The sequence below is a fragment of the Rousettus aegyptiacus genome, unplaced genomic scaffold, assembly GCF_014176215.1.
Source record: "Rousettus aegyptiacus isolate mRouAeg1 unplaced genomic scaffold, mRouAeg1.p scaffold_m13_p_4, whole genome shotgun sequence".
Classification (NCBI taxonomy): Eukaryota; Metazoa; Chordata; class Mammalia; order Chiroptera; family Pteropodidae; genus Rousettus; species Rousettus aegyptiacus.
The window spans coordinates 149,948,755-149,967,497 of NW_023416307.1; the positions used below are offsets into that span (position 1 = coordinate 149,948,755).

An 18,743-nucleotide genomic window follows, 5' to 3' on the forward strand; every position below is an offset into this window, starting at 1 on the left:
AAATGAGGGAGGCAGGCAGTGGACACCTCTCTACTCCCCCAGGTAGGCCCGGGCGGGATTCGGGTGGGGTCCCCAGGCCTCGCCAGCCCCACCCCCTTCTACTTCAGGTAGAGGTGACGTCAGAGAGAACTGAGAGGGGGAAGGTGAAGAGGTGCTCAGCCTTGACCCGGCCGAGGGGGCGGTCCCGGCCGCCGGCGCCCCCCCCCCCCCCCCCCCCCCCCCCCCCCCCCGCGCCTCCGCAGAAGCCTCAAGCACGCTGGCCGCCGGCGGCCACTGCGGCTGCGACAGTCGCCTTCCTCGGGTCGTCCGCGCGCAGGTGAGCACAGCGGCTCCAGCCCCGGGGCCGCCAAGGGAAGGAGCGGGAAGCTTCGTGAGGCTGAGAGCTGGAAGGGAAGGAAACGGAATCGGATTCCGCAGAGGTCTGGGAGGGGGGCTGAGGGACGCGAACCCCAAACCCCCGGGCGGCGAGGAGGAGGTCCCTGCCATGCTCCGAGAGGTGAACGTGCCTGTACCGAGCGCCTCTGTGAGTCCCGGGATGCGCCGGTGGCTGTGTAGGGACTGGGACCTCCCGGATCCTGGGGCGGGGGCTCTCGGGGGGCCCCGCATCCCTCTCGCAGTTGTTCCAGCAACAGAAGATACCTGCCCCCCCCACCCCCCCGGCTTCTGAAAGGGCAACCCGACGACCGCACACAGAAACCTTCCTCGCCTGTGTGCTGTGAAGAATCGCCCTGCCTCGCTCAGCCTTGCGTCTGTTAATCCGCGCAGGATTTGTTCTGTCGGGGGTGTTACGTACAGGTGGGAAAATCTGCAGGGGGGAAAAAAAAAAAAAAGACTTGTTTCTGAAAACGTATTTTTCAGTTTAAAAGTTCCTTGCGTTTGAAGTGACGCTAGAACGTAAGCCCCAGCTTCGGGTCTTATCTCCGAAGTTCTAGGTTCACCCCACGGCACCCCACCCCGTCCCACCCCGTCCTTCCCCGTGGGGTTTCGATTGGGAGGAAGCGGGTTTGTGTGTTCACGGTGTGCAAGGGTTTTGAACTTGAGTCAGGGGCCTCGGACACATTGCCCTTCTGTGTTCTCTCACCTGCAGCTGGAGGAAAAGATGTTCACCGTGCTGACGCGCCAACCTTGTGAGCAAGCAGGTTAGTATCCCCGAGTGATTTTATCCAATTACAGTTTCTCATCCGTGTCCCCTGCAAATGATTGTGTTAGCCTTTTGGGGTTGCGACTCAATTGCTCACCGGGCTTTTCACTCCAGGCATTCCTCAGATAAAAGTAATGCTTTCCATCAAAGCTATGCAAAACAAGGGCTAACATGCATGTTTCGCTTAAATGGTTTTTCCGGTTTGCATAATCCATTAATTTGGCCCTTGTGGTTTCCCTTACCCCGCTGTAAGATTTGCTTTAGAATATTGTTGATTCTGTGATGAACTTTAAAATACTTGGGTCTTTCCTCTATTTCCACACAAGCGTTGTTGCTGGCACAGCGCCTTCAGCATCCCCCAGCGGCCATCCCGCCCCCGCCCCGCCATGGGTCAGCTCGTTACTGCTGATACTGCAGGCACATGTGCAGAATTCTCTCTCTCTCTCTCTCTCTCTCTCTCTCTCTCTCTCTCTCTCTCTTTCTCTCTCTCTCTCTCTCTCTCTCTCTCTCACACACACACACACACACACACACACACACACACACACACACACACACACTTCCAAGCTCGACCCTCCTGCCTGCTTCTGGAGCACTTTCTGCATTTGCTCATAAGAAAGCCCAGAAGGCTCGGGCTCCTCCACGCTCAAGCAGGCAGTTTGTAATTACTGTGTTTGTGCAACCAATGACAGCAGAGCTCTAGCCCCCCGATCCCTAGATCCCTAAGCGAATGAGACCACGTCTAGTCCATTTTGCTTTGTGACAGTCTCTTCTGCCTGGGCAAGGGTTTGCTTAAGGTAATCATAGCTTTTTACCTAAAAAACTGCTGAAGCACAGAAGACTTAGGAGTCCAGCATATGGCTGTGGTCAGCAGACTGCTTACTGCCCCCCCTCTTCCCTCCCAGTGAACAGATGTTTTTTAGTCACACCCCTAAATTGGGTATTCTTGTCTTGCAAAGGATATGATTTTAGGGTAGTAGGGGCAATTTATATAAATCCTTCTGTTGTTGTTGTAAAGGAAAATTGTACCTAAGGAGCTGGTTTACTTTAATTTCCAGGTTTTCCCCTAAACACTTTGAACTTTTAATACATAGATTGTAACATCACACGTAGAGACTAACTTGTTACATTCCTTCCAAAGAACAATTTTAACTTGGCAGATAGAACCTCTGTGTAAAATGTGTTGTTAGAGGAAAAAAAAAAAAAGTCCCTTAAACTAACACTGATATGTGGATTCTTTAAAAGTTGATGCAAAGTTTGCCTCTGGATATACTGGTTCCTGTCTGGGTTCACGTGCTTTTCTACAGAATCGCAGGGAAGTGAGCTAGGACCCCTTTGCAGACTCTGAAGTTCACCTCCATGGTGGTTATCTCCTCTCCAGTTGCTATCACAAACGATTTTAGAATGAGTGACTTTGTATATAAGTCATTTTACACATGTGGGACTAGTTCTGTGGAATAAATTCCCAGAAGTGAGATTGCACGTCAGATAATATCTGCATTTGCAATTATTGTCGGTAACTATTGACAAACTGCCCTTCGCTGATGCTGTGTCAGTCAGTTTACATTCCCGGTGACGAGGTAGAAGAGTTAAGGCATTGAGTGATGGATGACCTTGACATCAGGAAGCGTCTGTGGAAGCATCTATACTGCAGGGGGATCAGATGGGACAGAAAGAGTTGACTGTTCTGAGCCACCGAGACCCACTGCATGACTGGCCAGCCCGGCTAGTGAGTATTATGATATGGCTGGATATTGGGGCTCAGTCAAATGCTATCACAGTGGTACACACATGCCTTTTTAAAATTTTTCTTCCAGAAAAATGTCTCCTAAAAATAATGGAGCAAAGCATAGGTTATGATGATCTAAGAGTAACTGTTCTGAAATAGGACGGAATCTACCCCATTTCTATTCAATATGACTTTTCTACGGTGACGGTCCCACAGCTACACTGTCAGGGTAGTAGCTGCGAGCCACACATGGTTATCCAGCACTTGAAATGTGGCCAGAGTGAGGGACCGAGTTTTGATTTTATTTAATTTTTATTAATCTACACTTAAGTACCCAATGGTGAGAGACACACTGGGATTCTCTGAATCCAGTGATCTTCCAGTTATGCTAGTTTTTATCACATTTCAGCTGTTTGGGTATCATCATGTACATTTTTGCCATCATAGTTCTACCAAGACTATCATAGAGTCAATATTTTATTTGCTTGTCCTTTTAACTTTTCGAAATATTAGGTATAACACCTGAAACTAATATAATATTATATGCCAACTGTAATTTAAAAATAAAAAAAATTTTTAATTAGTTATAATTTATATACAGTGAAATAGCTAGATCTTAAGTTGTGCCTCTAAATTGGGTATTCTGGCCTACCGAAGAGATATGTTTTTAGGACAGGTACAATTTATAAGCCTTTTTTTTTTTTCCCCCTCACATGAAATTACACCTAAGGAGCTGGTTTCCTTTGATTTTTAGGTTTTCCCAAAGGACTTTGAAAGGTTTGATGCTTTTTGACAAATGCATACACCCATCTCACCCACAATCTTATTAAGGTAGAGAGCATTTTCATTACCCTAGAAAGCGCCCACGTGTTCCTTGAATCCCTTCTCCCATCCCCCAGGCAATAATTGTTCTGATTTCTATCACCTGCCCACTTTAGAATGTTCCATAAATGGAATCATTTCAGTATAGTACAGTACTAGTTCATTTCTTTCTTTTTAAAAAATCTATTTGCCACTTTATGAAATTTTCGTTAACCCATACTTGTTTCTTAAGACCCAAGTAAATATCTGCTAGTAATCTTCTAGTTAAGCAATGTTAGTTAATAAAGAGACATAGCTTATAATGGTATATAATATATTATTACACAGTACATATAGAATAATATATCTTTACTCAGAGGCTATATATTTAGTTTAAGATTATTCACGTACTTTATTTTTTTTCCTTTTAAATGGGTAGATATAGTTTACATATTATGATTAAAATACAAGTACCAGAGATTACGTGACCCCTTTGGGAGGAAACACATGGATTGGAGTCTAGATAGTCTTTGTGAAGATGCAGGTGAGACCTTGTGCCTTTGCTGTAGGTACAGGAAAAATGGCTGAAGGTGAATTCTTATTGGGAACCCAAATTATTTAGAAATTCAGACATGTCGCCATTTGTTTGATAATAAGTGACCATGTACTGAACTTTAAAGTAAATCATTGATTATATATGAATTAAAGTATTAGTTTTTTTATTTATCTGTGATTATTTTTAAACAAAATATTATATCGCCTGCTTTTTTTTTTTTTTTAAATATATCGCCCCATATTTTTCGAATCTACATTGAAACAAATGTGACTGTGAATCATCTCGGAGACAATAAGTAATTTGCATAGCACATTTTGGGAAATTCCAGATAGCTAACCACACATACCCTTCCTGCAAACAGTTTTCATTCACTCTTCGGGGGAACGAAGAATGGGTATTGGAGCCCAGTCGCCGCTCTGCCTTCAAAGTGTGGGTCTCGCTAAAGTCTCACAGAAGAAGTGACTTACGCACAGAGCACAGGCCGTTCATTCTACAGAGGCGGCCAGTGCCTTGTCCCTACTTTCCTCTCACATGCCTTCTGGGTCTTCCCGTCTTAGGCCTCAAGGCGCTCTCCCGCACTCCGGCCATCGTCGCCTTGGTGGTCTTGCTTTTGAGTGTTGTGGTGCTGGTGGCTATCGCCCTCATCCAGATTCACCAGAAGGAGATCCTTCTTCCAGGACCAAAGGTAAGTGTGAAGGGATTGGCACCGAAGGGGGAAAAGGAGCCATGACATCAATTATTCTAAAGTCATGAGTTAGACATTAAGAAAACTCTTTCCCCTGCCTCCAGCTGGAGCCAGGAAGGATGGCGTAAAACCCAAAGGAGAAGGTCCAGACATGCTGGGTTTGCGATGTCTGAGGCCACACGTGGACAGTAACGACACTTCCAAGGTCTGTGTGCTCGGACCCCTGCCTCTTGGAATCAGAGCTACACTTTGTAGCTAGTAATTACAGATGGCTACCAAAGATTCACCAGCTTGTGCAGTCCCCCAGAGCACACATCTATGATCACGAGGGGCGATTAGGGGACCCGGGTGCTTCTTCTGGCCTAGCCTGAGTGAACAAAAAATCGAGGACTTGACAATGTCTCCGTGAGCTGTATTTGTGCTACTTCTCCTGAGTCTAGACCTGTGCCATGATCCCTCTGACTCTTCACCCAAAAGATTACTCAGGACCTTGTGCTCACTTGCAGAAGGCCATTCTCAGACCTTGATAGGTCCATCCTCAGATGACCTCTTAGATGGCCTCTGGGAGCCTGAGAATCATACATATCACCCCAGCCTCGGCTGTAAGGATGATGGGAGATGATCCCATGAGGGACTATCAAATGAAAGGGGAAGAGGGTCAGTGAGTCCTTTAATCAGCAGGTAGAGGTCAGCAGACTTGTCCTGTAAAGGGCCAAATTGTACATATTTTAGACTTCTAGGCCCATTCGAGTTTCTGCTGCATGGGCATCTTTTTATTTTTGTCTTCTTATGACTCTTTAAAAATGTAAAAACCCTTTTTAGCTTGAGAGACATATGGGCCAAGTAATTAGGGCCAACTATGTTATTTGAATCTCATTTAGCATTTACACTTGACCTCACGAGTCCTTTCTAATATCTTCCTGCTGTCAGTGACTGTTCAATGACTATATTTGAGATGGAAGATTTTCAAAGATAAGAGACTAATATTGCCTGGGCTCCGTGAATGAGTTTGAGCCTCCATTCTGAGAAGACTCTTCTACAGGATGAAAGTAAAATCTCCTTCGGAGAATGGCATTTAGTTCCTTTATTAAAGAATTTAGATCATTTTATTTAAGAATCTCAGCCCCCATGAATGACATGAATAAAAAGGAAAAAGAAATCTTGTGTAACTGTCCAATAAATGAGAGGGAAGCAACTTATCTGGTTGTCCAAAGGCATTTTGAGAAGCCGTTTTCTCAAACTCCAGGCACCGACTTCTTCTATAAACCATCTCCTTATAGTTTGTAAATTGCTCTTCAGTTTATTGAGCACTTTTTCTGGAGTAATCTCATTTAACCCTCATGCCAACTCTAGAGGGTGAGCAAAGCAGCACTGTGCCTAGTATTTTGCAAGCGAGGAAACATAAGTGTGGCCAGTGGATGGCAAGACAGAACTGAAAACCAGCCCCTTCTGTTCCCAGGGCTCTCTTCAGTTACCTGCTACTTTCCCTGGTCCTGAGTTCTGAACGGGGAACCTGGGAGGAGGTGTTGCCTTGGGATAAGAGCACATATCCTCGTGGGCACAGGAGGGAAGGCGGGGGGGGGGGGGGAGAGGGGCGGGGGGATGGGTGCAGATGCAGGAAAGTTTGTTGAATTGGGGGAGGGAAGTTTTTTCTAATTAGGGGGGAGGGCTAGTCCTGGCCTTAGACCTGAGTAACTGGGGCCCCTGCCCTGGGCCTCGTATTTCAAAGGGACCTGCACTCCAGGTTTACCTCCCTCCATGGGACAAGGGCATATGTCCTCCCAGAGCCACGGTTTCCCCTTCTAGAACATGCTGTAGTGGCCGGGGCCCCAAGATCTGCACGGGCCTCCTCCAGAGATCCGACCTCACCGCTGGTCTGAGGAACGGCAGAGAGGCCGCTGCTTGCAGGGAGTGTAGACGCAGGATGGATGCGGGGTCCGAGCTGTCCCACCTCCTACAGTCAACAAACAGGTGCACGAAGCTCTTGACTCTGTAGACTTACCAGGGGCGGGAGGAGGATGGGTGGCGTGGGGTGAGCAGGGCAAAAGCCTTCATTTGTAAAATTTTCCCTCGGGCCCTACAAAAGTTAGGCATGGGCTGGTCGGGCGGTCGGCCGTTGCCGACTTCCACTTATTCTGGGATGTTAAGTTCATTCTTACCTCTGTTCATACTGGGGGACATGGAGGAAGTGGATAGAAGACCAGAAGAGTAAACTGAGCGGAGAAAGGAGAATCCTGGGGCATGTGGAGGGTAACGCTGAGAAGGGGACTGCACAGTTTTAATGCTGCTGTCTCAGGCGGGTTCCCCCGGGCAAAGAGGCATGTGACAATAGGACACCTGGGGTTGGCCCCAGGAAGCATGGATATGGGGAGTGGGGGAGGGAGACAGGTTGCCACTGAGGGCACCTGGGGCTCAGTCCTGCTGAGGATGCCACGGGGTCACGGAAGACGGCATCTCAGCGTTGTCCTCTACCACGGGGTGCGCTCGGAACACCTGCCTTCCAGCTAGGCTGCTCCAGAGCATGTTTACACATCACTTCCGTCAGTCCTCAGCTGAAAGGCTGCTCTCTGGGGAATGTTAACTCTGGTCCTCCTGGTGTATTGTGTGCTCAGGCCACTAGAGATAGCCTTCGGGCAGGTAGGAAGCGCCCGGCTGGACATCACGGGACATCACGGTGGTGAGGCCTGAGGGACTGTGGGCAGGGAACCCTCAGTGACTGTTTCGCATAGATACGATTGTTATTCACCTCGCTCTGCGGATGAAATAGAACCGACAGAGCGAACAGCTGCCCTGGGTTCTGCAGACTGAACATAGCAGAACCGGCCCAGAAGGGAGAAAAGAGAGCAGAGAACCCTGGCTTGAAGCGAGGGTTGGATCAGAAGATGAGCCTTTGCCAGTTAGCAGACAGTTCAAAGAGGGGATGTTTCCTCTCTTCGGAATCTTGCTGTCTGTCAGTCCCCAGTCACAATCGTAGGGGACAGGAAGTTGTAGCATTGGAAAACTGGCTCCGAAGGCCCATTCTGCTTAATTGGGTGGATTCAGGGTGAGTGAGCACAGACGCCCTAGGCCAGGGGAACCAGCCTTGGGAGAGAACCTCCCACGTGCAGCTTTTCTCAGGGTGTGGAGAAAGCTTTTGCACGGTGTGCCTGGGGTGGGAAGGGAGACTGTGGGGGTGCAGTCGCAAGGCGGCGAGGGCTTTTCAATGGCCATGTTCACGTTTTCCTGTCAGGGTCCCTGCTTCGCCTTGGTGGGCACCTGGCGGTTCCTTACGAGGGGTCAGCTCCACAGCGGCCTCCCTGGGGGCGGGGGCTGGAATGAGTCTCAGGCTCTCATGAAAGGCCATGATATCTGGCCATCGAATCCAACTTTGGGTTACCTCACCTTGTTCTTATCTGACGGTTGACGTGTCCCCAGCCCCTTTTTCCATTGTTCCTGGTCTGACCTGCTCTACCAGCCGAAGAGTAAACATGTTGTTCACTCAGGTCCCCACCAGCTTTATGGTCATTTAAGGCCAGTGTCTTCCTCCTGAGGCTCCATGGTCCTCACCTCCAGTCAACGATTGTCCAGAAGCCCTGGAGTTTCTCAGTCCGGCATGATCAGTACCGTTGCCATGGCCTCTTGCAGCCACATGATGTCGCTGTTGAAGAGGGGCCTGCATAGTCTCAGGGTTTCAGGGGCAAGCAAGGCTCTTCTCCTGTCACCTGTTCAGGTCACATTAGTTCGCCATGTTGGGTCACTCTCCCATGCTTGGCTGTTACTCTCCAAAACACAACCCCCCGGCCAGGCTATGTTGAAAGCATTCCCTTCTATCCGTAATCAAGCCTGGCCTGGTTCACCGGCCTGGATCTCCAGCGTCTTGGGGCCCGCCCTGGTCTACCCCTTGAAGAGTGAGAGTCGGATAATTGGTTTCTTCCTTTCCAGAAGGAGCCCTGGCTCCTTACTCAAGTTGTCCCACCTCCCCTCCAGTCAGATCTGCAGGCCACTTAACCAAGAGTTTGCTTTTTTGGAGACGTTTTATCTGAATAAACACAGTCTGCCAGACCATTTCAGGCACCTTGTTTACTGAACAGTCAGTCACCTCATTAGAGCCAGTTTCCTGGGAACTCCGTGAAAGCGTGGGTGGGGGCTACGAATACAGGGTCGAGGGCCTGTTAGACCCAGGCTTATCCCAAGACTGTGACCTTGGGCAATTACTTATCTCTGTGAGCTTAAGTGTTCCCATCTGTCAAGTGGGGATGATGATAACACCTGCTTTACAGATATAATAACACTAAAACACTTTGTGCAGTGCCTGACATATTATAAGTACTCAATAAATCTTTATTACTACTATTTCTATCATTACGGTGATGATGATGATGATGATGATGATGGGGGATAAGACAAATCTAAGAAAGCTGATCTTATGATCATTGCTTTTGCTTTTGTCAGAAGCTCACACAGCCCTTAAGTTTTGGACCGTGGGGTCCAATGGATGACTTTATTTTTGGTTAACCCTCTGAGCATGTCTTCAGTTCCATATTCAAGCCATATTTTTTTCTGATACAGTGTTAGACAGAAGGTTACTTACCGCTTCGTATCCCAACATCACCTGCCCAACTGAACTGAATGAAATTCTCCCCACTCCCACCCTCCATGGAACGACACCGAGTTCCACTGATGTGGGCAAATGAACCCTGAACACTCATTAAAGACCCACTTTTCCATGTTTGAAAATGTCAGTGAACGATGGTGAAGGTGGTTCATTGTTAGGCAGAAGTAGCATCGGCCCTCACGGCCGGACCCTGCCAGCCCGTCAGCAGGTGCCTGGTGGGCAGCCATCTCTCCAGGCTCACAGAGCGGAGCCCATGGCCGCCTCCCATCCTGGCGAAAGCTGGACTTCAGGTGGAGCCACGATGAGAACGGACGTCCTTCCTTCCTTCTGATCTTGACCCAGCAACCTGGGCTTCATACCCAGGGAAAATGAATGCTTCGTGTAGGGTTGGAGTAAAGATTTGGGGAAAGGCAGTTACCCCCTGAAGTTGCCCCCTTATTCTCTCTTTTCCGGATTATGGGTCAGTACAGGCATGGAGGGGCCCATGCATGCCGATCAGGTGGACAGCTGCAGGGAGGAAGGAAAGCCGATGGATAATGCAGAGGGCCCGGCTTCCTCCTGGCCTTGGGTTTCAACCTGTGCTTTAGTCTCACGCTGAGCCTCTGCCTGGAATGGACCGTGAACAATGCCTCCCTTATTTGCCAGGGGGAGGTGTCATGTCAGGAGCCGATCGGCATTCATCAGACCGAAGGACCGAGATTAAGAGGCTGTCCAAGTTCACATACCAATGAACACAGGATGTTCTGTCTCATATAATGGAGAAGCTGTGATTCAGGAGCTAGAGCAACATTTTTATTTTTTATTTGGTCCCATTTCAAATGAAGCAAGAATTCGTGATAGTAGAAAGTTGGAAACCTCCTAAATGTCTAGAATCAGGGAATTGAGGAAATAAATTATTGTATATCTCACAGTGGATGAGATGAATATATTGAAAATGGTAATATCCATCTATGTTTACAGGCACAGAGAGATATTCATGATATAATTTGAAGAAAGAAAAGAGCATTGGAAAGGATTATGTACAATATAATCCTGTGTTGATTTCAAAACATAAGTCTAAACACATATGTATTTATGTAGCCGTACGCACTGAAGACCATTAGAAAAGATATATAACAAGTGTTAAAACAATAGTTGATTCGAGGGGTGTTATTTACTCTTCTTTCCTTTTTTCCTTGCTTCGTACTTTTGTTTATTTTGCTTTACTGGTTATTTAATATATGATAGTGGCCTGTATTTATTGAGCAGCCACACACCGTTAGGCATTTGGTCTCCTACTTAATTCTGAAAGTAAGTTGTCTAAAGATGAGGGAGCCCAGAGAGGTTAGGCCTCTTACCCAGGGTCATAAGCATAAGAATCCGTCGGACTTGGCCTGCTCCCAGAACCCAACTTCATCTTCCTCCCTGGGACAAGCGAGGCTGACCCAGCGTCGGTGGAACCGGGGAAAAGCTGCTACCCAGAAGGCTCGAATGCCCGGAACTGACTCCAGGCCCAGCCAGATGCTCGCTTGGGTCAGCATTACTCATTCAGTCCCCGTAGGCTACGAACGCACGTTCTCTCCTGGTCAGGCTGGTCCAGGGCCTGGGCTGGGCCACACCTTCAGGCAAAGCTTCCTGCGTCAAGCTGGGCGAGAGGGTCTGGGGCTCCCAGGCTACTCTGCTGTGCACAGCCAGTCCCGGCAGTGACCTGGCCACACCCTTCTGTCCGTTCGTTATCCTAGTGGGACAATATGCTAACATGAGTTTCTATTTGGGTTTTCCCCTCCTTCGTTATGAATACTGTTAACTCAGGGCTGATGTGGATATAATGTGTTTTTCTTTTGTGAGAGCTTCCTTCCTTCGGTTTCTTTTTTGTTTATTTCCAAGCTAATAGGCCAAAAGTTTGGAAAATAGAGGGCAGCAGGTGACTGACTGACTATTTATTCCCCTCCTGAGACCTGGGTGGCTTCTGTCCCCCACCTCAGTGGTTCAGATAAGGGGTATCGGGGGACATGTCTTTGTATGTAAGATCTTTGGAGTACTGCTTTTCAACCTTGGTTGTGTATTGCAATCATTAAGGGAGCTCCCAGAGATTCTTATTGAATGAATCTGGGGTGCAGCCTCAGCACCGGGAGTTTCAAAAACTCCCCAATGGTTCTAATGTGTGGCCAAGGCTGAGAACCATGCCCTAGAACACGTGACTCACCTCACCCTATCTCCTCCCCCCACAGTCCAAGAAGAAAATAGTTTTTGCTTCTTGGTCAGCCCCTACCTAAATGGAGCAATGTGAATCAAGCTCTTGAGAGTATTTGGGGCTCTCAGTCACCCCCTGGGGACAGGAGTCCTCAGAGCGGCCCAGTGCATTTCTGACTCTCCCTTTTCTCCTTTTATTAGTATGGAATTGTGCTCGATGCCGGGTCTTCCAGAACCACCGTCTACGTGTATCAGTGGCCAGCAGAGAAGGAGAATAACACTGGAGTGGTCAGTCAAACCTGCAAATGCAGTGTGAAAGGTAAGGCCCAGACTGAGTCTGGGAGGCCCGAAGGGAAGCAAGCTAGCATCCTAGTGTCCTTGGGAGGCCTGGGAGACAGTTCTGAGAAGCTGCCTGGGCTGGGTGTCAGGAAAATATGAGATTTTTATGCTAGTGCTGCTACTCATCAGTACAGTGACCTTGGGCCAGTCACTTCCCTTCTCTGTAAAACATGGCAGGATGGGGGAGTATGTCAAGAACTGTGAATGATCTGTGATGTTCCCCTGCCACTCTTTCGTGGATGCTGGTGGAAGACACAAGACTACTGGGTCTGAAACGAAGGACTGTTTATTATTCACGGCAGTAGCAGTAGCCAGAGTATCCGCATTTTCTTATGCTGGTTTTCTTAGCCCCAGTTTGCACCGAGTAGAGTAAAGAGGGCCAGACAGTACCTGCCCACACAGTGGGTTACATTACAGAAGAGAAATTTGAGATTAGGGAATACGAAACATTTATAAAGGGCACTGATCGGGCCTACCTTTCGCTCTGGGGGTGAAACTTATCTCTGTGTGCAAACATTCTTGAGAAGATAATCCAGAACAAAGGCGGTCAGTGCCTCCACTCGTAAAGCACATGGAAACCTGAGAGACCCATGGGAAGTTGTCCTCCAACAGGTGTATGTGGGTGAGGGCGAGGTGGGGTGGGGGGAGATGGGCAATACGTTAAATTTCATTTAATGCTCACAAGTTACACGATATTCTTCTTCTTTTTACTTCCTCTGCCCATCATTTTAAAATATAAAAATCGTCTTATACGGGCTGCACAAAAAAACCCATGTGCTGCTAACCCCCGAAATAGGCCGTTATCAGCATCTTTAATGACCGCCCCCCATGCAGCTCCCTGCCTCCCCTACAACGTACCCTGAGTTTTATATTAGTTGTTTCCTTGTTCTTCTTTATGGTTTTGTTCTTATGTGTTTAGTTTTTCCTGTTTTTGAAAATGGAATCAAATACATATTTATATAAACAGAATCGAACATTTATTCTTCAGTCATTTGCTTGGTTCACTAACATTGAGTTTTAAGATTCATCTATGTTAATGTGAGTAACAGGAGCTCATTCATTGTTCCCTGTCAAAAGACATGTGTAATTCCCTGGGTTATCCATGAAGATGATATCTTTTCTTATGGCCATTTCTGTTTCCTGTGAAATGCCTATTCATGTCTTTTGCTCATTTTTCTACTGAATTGCTTGGATTTTTCTTATTAATTCATTGGAATTCTTTATATATAATGTGACTATGAATGCTTTTCTGGTGTTATTATATTGTTGCTAATATCCTCTTACAGCTTATAGTTAGTCTCTTCATGATGTCTTTTGATGAATAGAGATTCTTAATTTTTATGTAGGTGCAACATCAATCTCCTCCTTTATGGTTCGCTCTTTTGTGCATCAAGAAGTTCTTCCCTATCCTTCTATCGAAGTTTTATAATTTTGCCTCTTACAATTAAGTCTTTAGTCTACATAATCAAGCCCAGTAGTGAATGTGTATACATGTGAGCCTTTTTAAAAGCTCGTCTCTTTACATAGTCAATAGTAGTAGGATAACTTTGCATGGTGACAGATGGTCAGGAGACTTAGTATGGTGATCATATCTTAAGATATATAAATGTTGAATCACTATGTTGTACACCTGAAACTAATATTACATTGTATGCCAACTGTACTTTGATGATGATGATGATGATGATGATGAAAGCCAGTCTCTTCAGAGCATTATGATTTTTGAGTTGGCCTGGGGCTTCCCAACCGGTGTGTCCTAATGGGTTACAGGTGTACCCACAGGACAGCAGGTTAGAGACTCCAGACTAATCCTCCCAGCCCTAAACAACTCCTTCATTTCTCTTAGTGAACTGCCCAAATGTTATAATATCTGGGAAGTCATGGCATTGGAACAGTTGAGAAGCAGAATTGGCTTTCCCAAGAGTCTTCTGTGGCTGGCCAGGGTGAGTTCTGATCACTTGGCCTCCCGGCGAGAGCAGCCTACGGCTCGCCTACCCTTGTGCGTAGGTACCACAGATGAGGCTCTCTGAGAAGAGATGCTGAGGCAGTTTGGGATGTAAGGTAGAGATCTGCACCTGTGGGAGGAAGGAGGAGGAAGAAGGATTGAACGGAGGAGAGATTGACGCAGACCTGACAAGCTTCAGCCAATTAGTCACCCTTTACTGGATTGCAGTGGCCCCAAGTGGCTGGGCTGTGATACGCCCGTCACCTTCAATCACTGGATGTTGTCATCCTGGGAACAGGAGGACATTAAGCAAGGCTGCTAGCTCTCTGTAGCAGAGGCAAACCCTGAAGTTGCAGACCGCCGGGGCAGTAAGTCTTGGTTTGAAGGGCATCTGTGTGGCACCTCTCTGAGCTCGTCACCACAGGAGACCTGTGTGTTTTCTGAGTACTGTCTGCATTGTCGTCCACAAGACACAGGCAGCAGTAGCTTTGCTGTGTGACCTCAGCCAGAGATCCCATCTTTGTTCTCCTAACTTCTGAGCCATTTCCTTACCTGCAAGTATGAATAAGGGCCGCAGAATGCTTGTTTAGGAAAGAGAGACCACGCATTTCAAGATAAGACAGGATAGTGTAGGGTGATGACTAAGACTTCACCTCACCCCTGTTGTGTGAGCTCTGGAAATTATCTCACATCTCTGAGTCTTGACCTCCTTATCTCTAAAATACAAAGCATGATTATAGTAATACCTCCCCTGTACGAGTGATTTGAAGATTAAATACATAATTTATGTTAAGCAGGTAGCAAATGCCCGGCATACAGTAAGTCAGTGCTTAATAAGTGTCAGCTATTCTTATCCATGGGACACCACACTGGAGAGCTTCTGGTAGATGTTCTTGCCAAAAGGCGACTCTGCTCCATAGTTACGAGATCTGTGTAGACCCGGGAAAGCGTTTCAGCCAAGTCAGTCCTGATGGCCCTCTGACTTGAGGGAGAGGTGGGACTTTCATGAGGAGGACAGGCTGACCCTCAGGGGCAGGGGCCCTTGGCCCACCCAGGGTGTGATTTAGGGAAGGAACAAGGTCATGGACCCACACCGCATCCATAAATGGATCTTCCTTCCTTTGATCACCGTAGCCTCAGGGCTCCATATATACTCTGAATGACCAAAAGACAACAAACTAGAGCTTAATTACAGAGCCAAGTTTCGTAAGTGTCATCCCTTCGAGGACATGTTGCTTTTCCAGGGGTAATTTGGGTTTCTGGTTTCTCAATTGCAAATTTCCCCCTGGACAACCTTGTCTTAGCCGGCGTGAGGGGGTGGTGAATGCTTTTGCTCACCCAACAGCAGCCCTCAGAAATTTATTTCTCAGGAGGTCCCTGGTGAGTATCAGACCTGGGGTGCTGCTCTTTTCTGTGAGTTCACTGGGTGCTGCCTTTGCCCACTGGTCCCGGGCTGGTGTCCGTAGCTCTGGCTGCTGGCTGTAAAGCCACATGCCCTGGAGGGCACCGATGCCTTGATGCCCCTCATCTCTTACAGTGTGCAGTGCTAATGCCTGCCGCTGTCTGCTCCCACAAGGGATGTTCGTGTTTTCCCTTTACTCCAGTGGTTAGAAAATCTTTAAGCTCCCCCGGAGCCTAAGCTTAGCCATCTCCTTCACTGCAATACCTTAAAGAGTTGCTTCAGGGACCAGGCTACTACAGTACTGAAAGCGTCCTTTGCTAGGCACGGAACTTATGCTTCGTCCCACCTCAAGTAAGTTTTGTGCCATCTGCCCAGCCCTCTGTCCCCAGATTGCAATAGCAGTTTTAACTCTGTTCAGGGGGTTGGGAATTCCGGTATCCCATGAGTCTGTAAGCCCAATCTCCTTTTTTCTCTAGGAGGCTTAAGGGACCTTATGCAAATAAGCCCTCAGGTGACATGTTCAGATATGCCAAATGTCAACATTCTAGCTCCTGCCAGGGACCAGCTCTAGCAGAATATATTTTGTTTGCTCGAGATTGGACTACACGATCCCCTGACTGTAGGGTTGCATGCTGGTTTGAAAATCTCATTGATCGATTCATTTATTCATTCATCTATTTAATAAATATTTATTGAGTGCCTGCTGTTTGCCAGTAATGTTTCTTGGCACTGAGAAGTCTAAGATAAACAAAGTCTCTGCCATTACGGAATTTACATTCTAACAACGGAGATAATAAATAAATAAACAGGTAGGTAACATATCAGGAAGCAGAGCTGTGAGAGCTGGAGATGCAGTAAGGGTTTTGACTTCTACTCAGATGAATTTTCTTTAAAGTCTATTGGGAAGCCATGAGGAGATTCTGATCAGGGAACTAAAAGCTATGACAATATGTAATTTTACCGGGTCACCCTGTTGATGTAAAACACATGGCCGGAGGCTGAGATTAGAAGGAGGGCAAAGGAGCTATTAGAGCAATATAGGTGACATGTGACATTATGGTGGTCTGGCCGGGACTGGTGCCCCCCCCCCCCCAGGGAACATGTGGCAGTGCCTGGGGACGTTTTGATTGTCAGGACTGGGGTTGGTGGTGCTGCTGACATCTGATGGTAGAGGACAGGGATGCGGCTAAGCATCCCACCATGCGCAAGACAGCTCCCACAGTGAAGAATTCTCCTCTGGCCCCAACGGCTGAGAGACTCTGACCTAGAATGGTTCTGGAGAAGGGGGTGAGAAGTGCTCAGATCTGAGAGGTATTTTGAACGTAGAGCCAACGAGATTTTAGGATAGAGCTAATGTGAGGCATCTAGGCTACTAGTGCCTGGGCATCAGTCCTGCCCTGAGAAACTGTGTGTGTGATGGTACCATTTTCTGAGTGTGGGAGCATTTGTTAAATTTATTGAAGCAGTGTACTATTGACATAAGTATAGACTGACCAAGGCTCTCTAGAAGGTGAGGCTCAGGGACTGGTTATTTATTTATTTTTAATTAAATTTATTGAGGTAACATTGGTTAATTACACTATATAAATCTCAGGTGTAAATGTTATAATTCACCACCCAAACTCCAATGTCTTTCATTACCATGTATTTGATCCCTTTACCAATTTAAGAATTTTTTTTTTTAAAGCAGATTCCGGTTCATTTTTTTCACCTTCATAATTCCTTCCTCCCATATTTTGGGAGTTGGCTCATCTGTATGATGATCACACGGGACATAGCACACCCACCTGTTTTCAACCCCCTGCTAAAACACGCGATTGCCAAAGCCGATTTGCTTATTTGGATGTTGTACTGCTCTTGTTAGTTCCTGTGGATGCTAAGACAGGCTGACTGCTTGCTCTTCAGGCTCTGGGATCGCCAGCTACAGTAAAAACCCCCAAGACGCCCCCGAAGCCTTCGAGGATTGCATGCAAAAAGTCAAGGAGCAGATCCCAGCCCATCTCTACAGATCCACCCGCATTTACCTGGGAGCCACGGCTGGGATGCGCTTGCTGAGGTAGGGGCCGGAATGGCACGAAGGAGCCCATTTGACCAAAATTGCCGAGAATGTGGTAAACCTTGCCAAGAATGTAATTCTATTTCTGGGAACACATCCACAAGAAAGAAGCTCATGTTCTGCCATAAATTTAGGTTTTCAAAGTTGGGAAACTTTTAGTCTTTATTTTAATACCCAGAAAGAAACAGTTCTAAAATTGATTCCCTTGCCTTAGGTGATTTTACTGAGAACTCTGGGGGGTGGGGGAGGGGGGAGAAAGAAAGGAAAGTAACATGAAATCTGCTCATGGGGTGTATCTCTATGGGGTGTATCTCTATGGGGTGTATCTCTAGTTTTTTAGAAAAGTAGAAACTGTTTTTGACACTGGCGTTTTGACGCCTATGTACAACCAGCTCCGCTACGTGTAACCCATAGCTACGCAGCTTGTACCCATGTACAAAATGTCACTGAAATCTGCTTTAAAATCATGGAACTTCTGCACCTCACTCCAGTCAAAGCCTTTGGAGTTGTTATGAAACAAATATCTCATTTCATTCAAGTAAGCGGTTTCTTCTAAATTGGCAGACGTGACTTTTAGCCTACCTTGCATTGTTTTGGGATACCCTTTCTCATCGTTTCTCCCTCCATTATAGTATCTCCTTGACTTCGAAATTAAAAAAAAAAAAAAAGTTAAAAAAAAAAACCCAAAACGCTGAAGCTTAAATTTATCCAGGGTAGAGTCTGCTCCAAACTTTGAAAATTACTGTTTAGCCCCAAAAGATGACACTCATTCTGCTTCAAAGCCACTTTGTCTGTGATCCCAGTAATGTAAAATTGTATGTGTGGGCATGAAGAAAATGCAAAGGAACAAGCGAATAGAGCTACTTTAACACGATCATCAAAAAAAAAACAAAACGAAAACAAATCCTGCGGCATTCTCAGCTGATTGGGCCCTTTCCTTGTAGCTTCCTCTCCTTGCTCCTTCCTGTCCCTGTGTCCTGGTTGACCAAGTAGAGTGCGGAAAAAGTCAGATTTCTTTGCTGACTCTTGGAATCTGCAGTGTGTTTCCAAATTACCGAGTTTACCTGAAATAGAAATGATATAGAAATTCATTCCTTCTGCTCTTCCTTTCCTACGAAAACAAAGAAATCACCTTTTCTTTTTCAGTTGCTTTTTTTCTCCCAGTCCTCTCAGTGAGAAATAATTAAAAGGTTCGGCAATTTATAGGCCGTGACAAAAACTGCCTGGAGGGAAAAAAAAAGTGGATGAATGTTCCATTTGAATAAATTAAATGTTAACTCCTACTTGTAAAACTTTCTAATGGTGATCTGTTTTTTTTCTGAG

General features: G+C 46.7%; 1 protein-coding gene across 4 annotated transcripts in view; it reads left to right on the top strand.

Annotated features, from left to right (window-relative positions):
* The first annotated feature begins 234 nt into the window (after nucleotides 1-234).
* The window catches only part of ENTPD3 (ectonucleoside triphosphate diphosphohydrolase 3), a 28,546-nt gene continuing 10,037 nt past the window's right edge, over nucleotides 235-18,743 (top strand). For 3 of the 4 annotated variants that reach the window (XR_001594329.2, XM_016124044.2, XM_036219385.1), the window contains exons 1-5: nucleotides 336-523; nucleotides 1,088-1,139; nucleotides 4,785-4,912; nucleotides 11,880-11,997; nucleotides 17,270-17,420. Coding sequence is in view for 3 of the 4 variants with exons in the window: in XM_016124044.2 (XP_015979530.2) it covers nucleotides 485-523; nucleotides 1,088-1,139; nucleotides 4,785-4,912; nucleotides 11,880-11,997; nucleotides 17,270-17,420 (488 nt within the window). In the remaining variant the exon portion in view is untranslated. The other variant, XM_016124045.2, reaches the window with a different exon arrangement.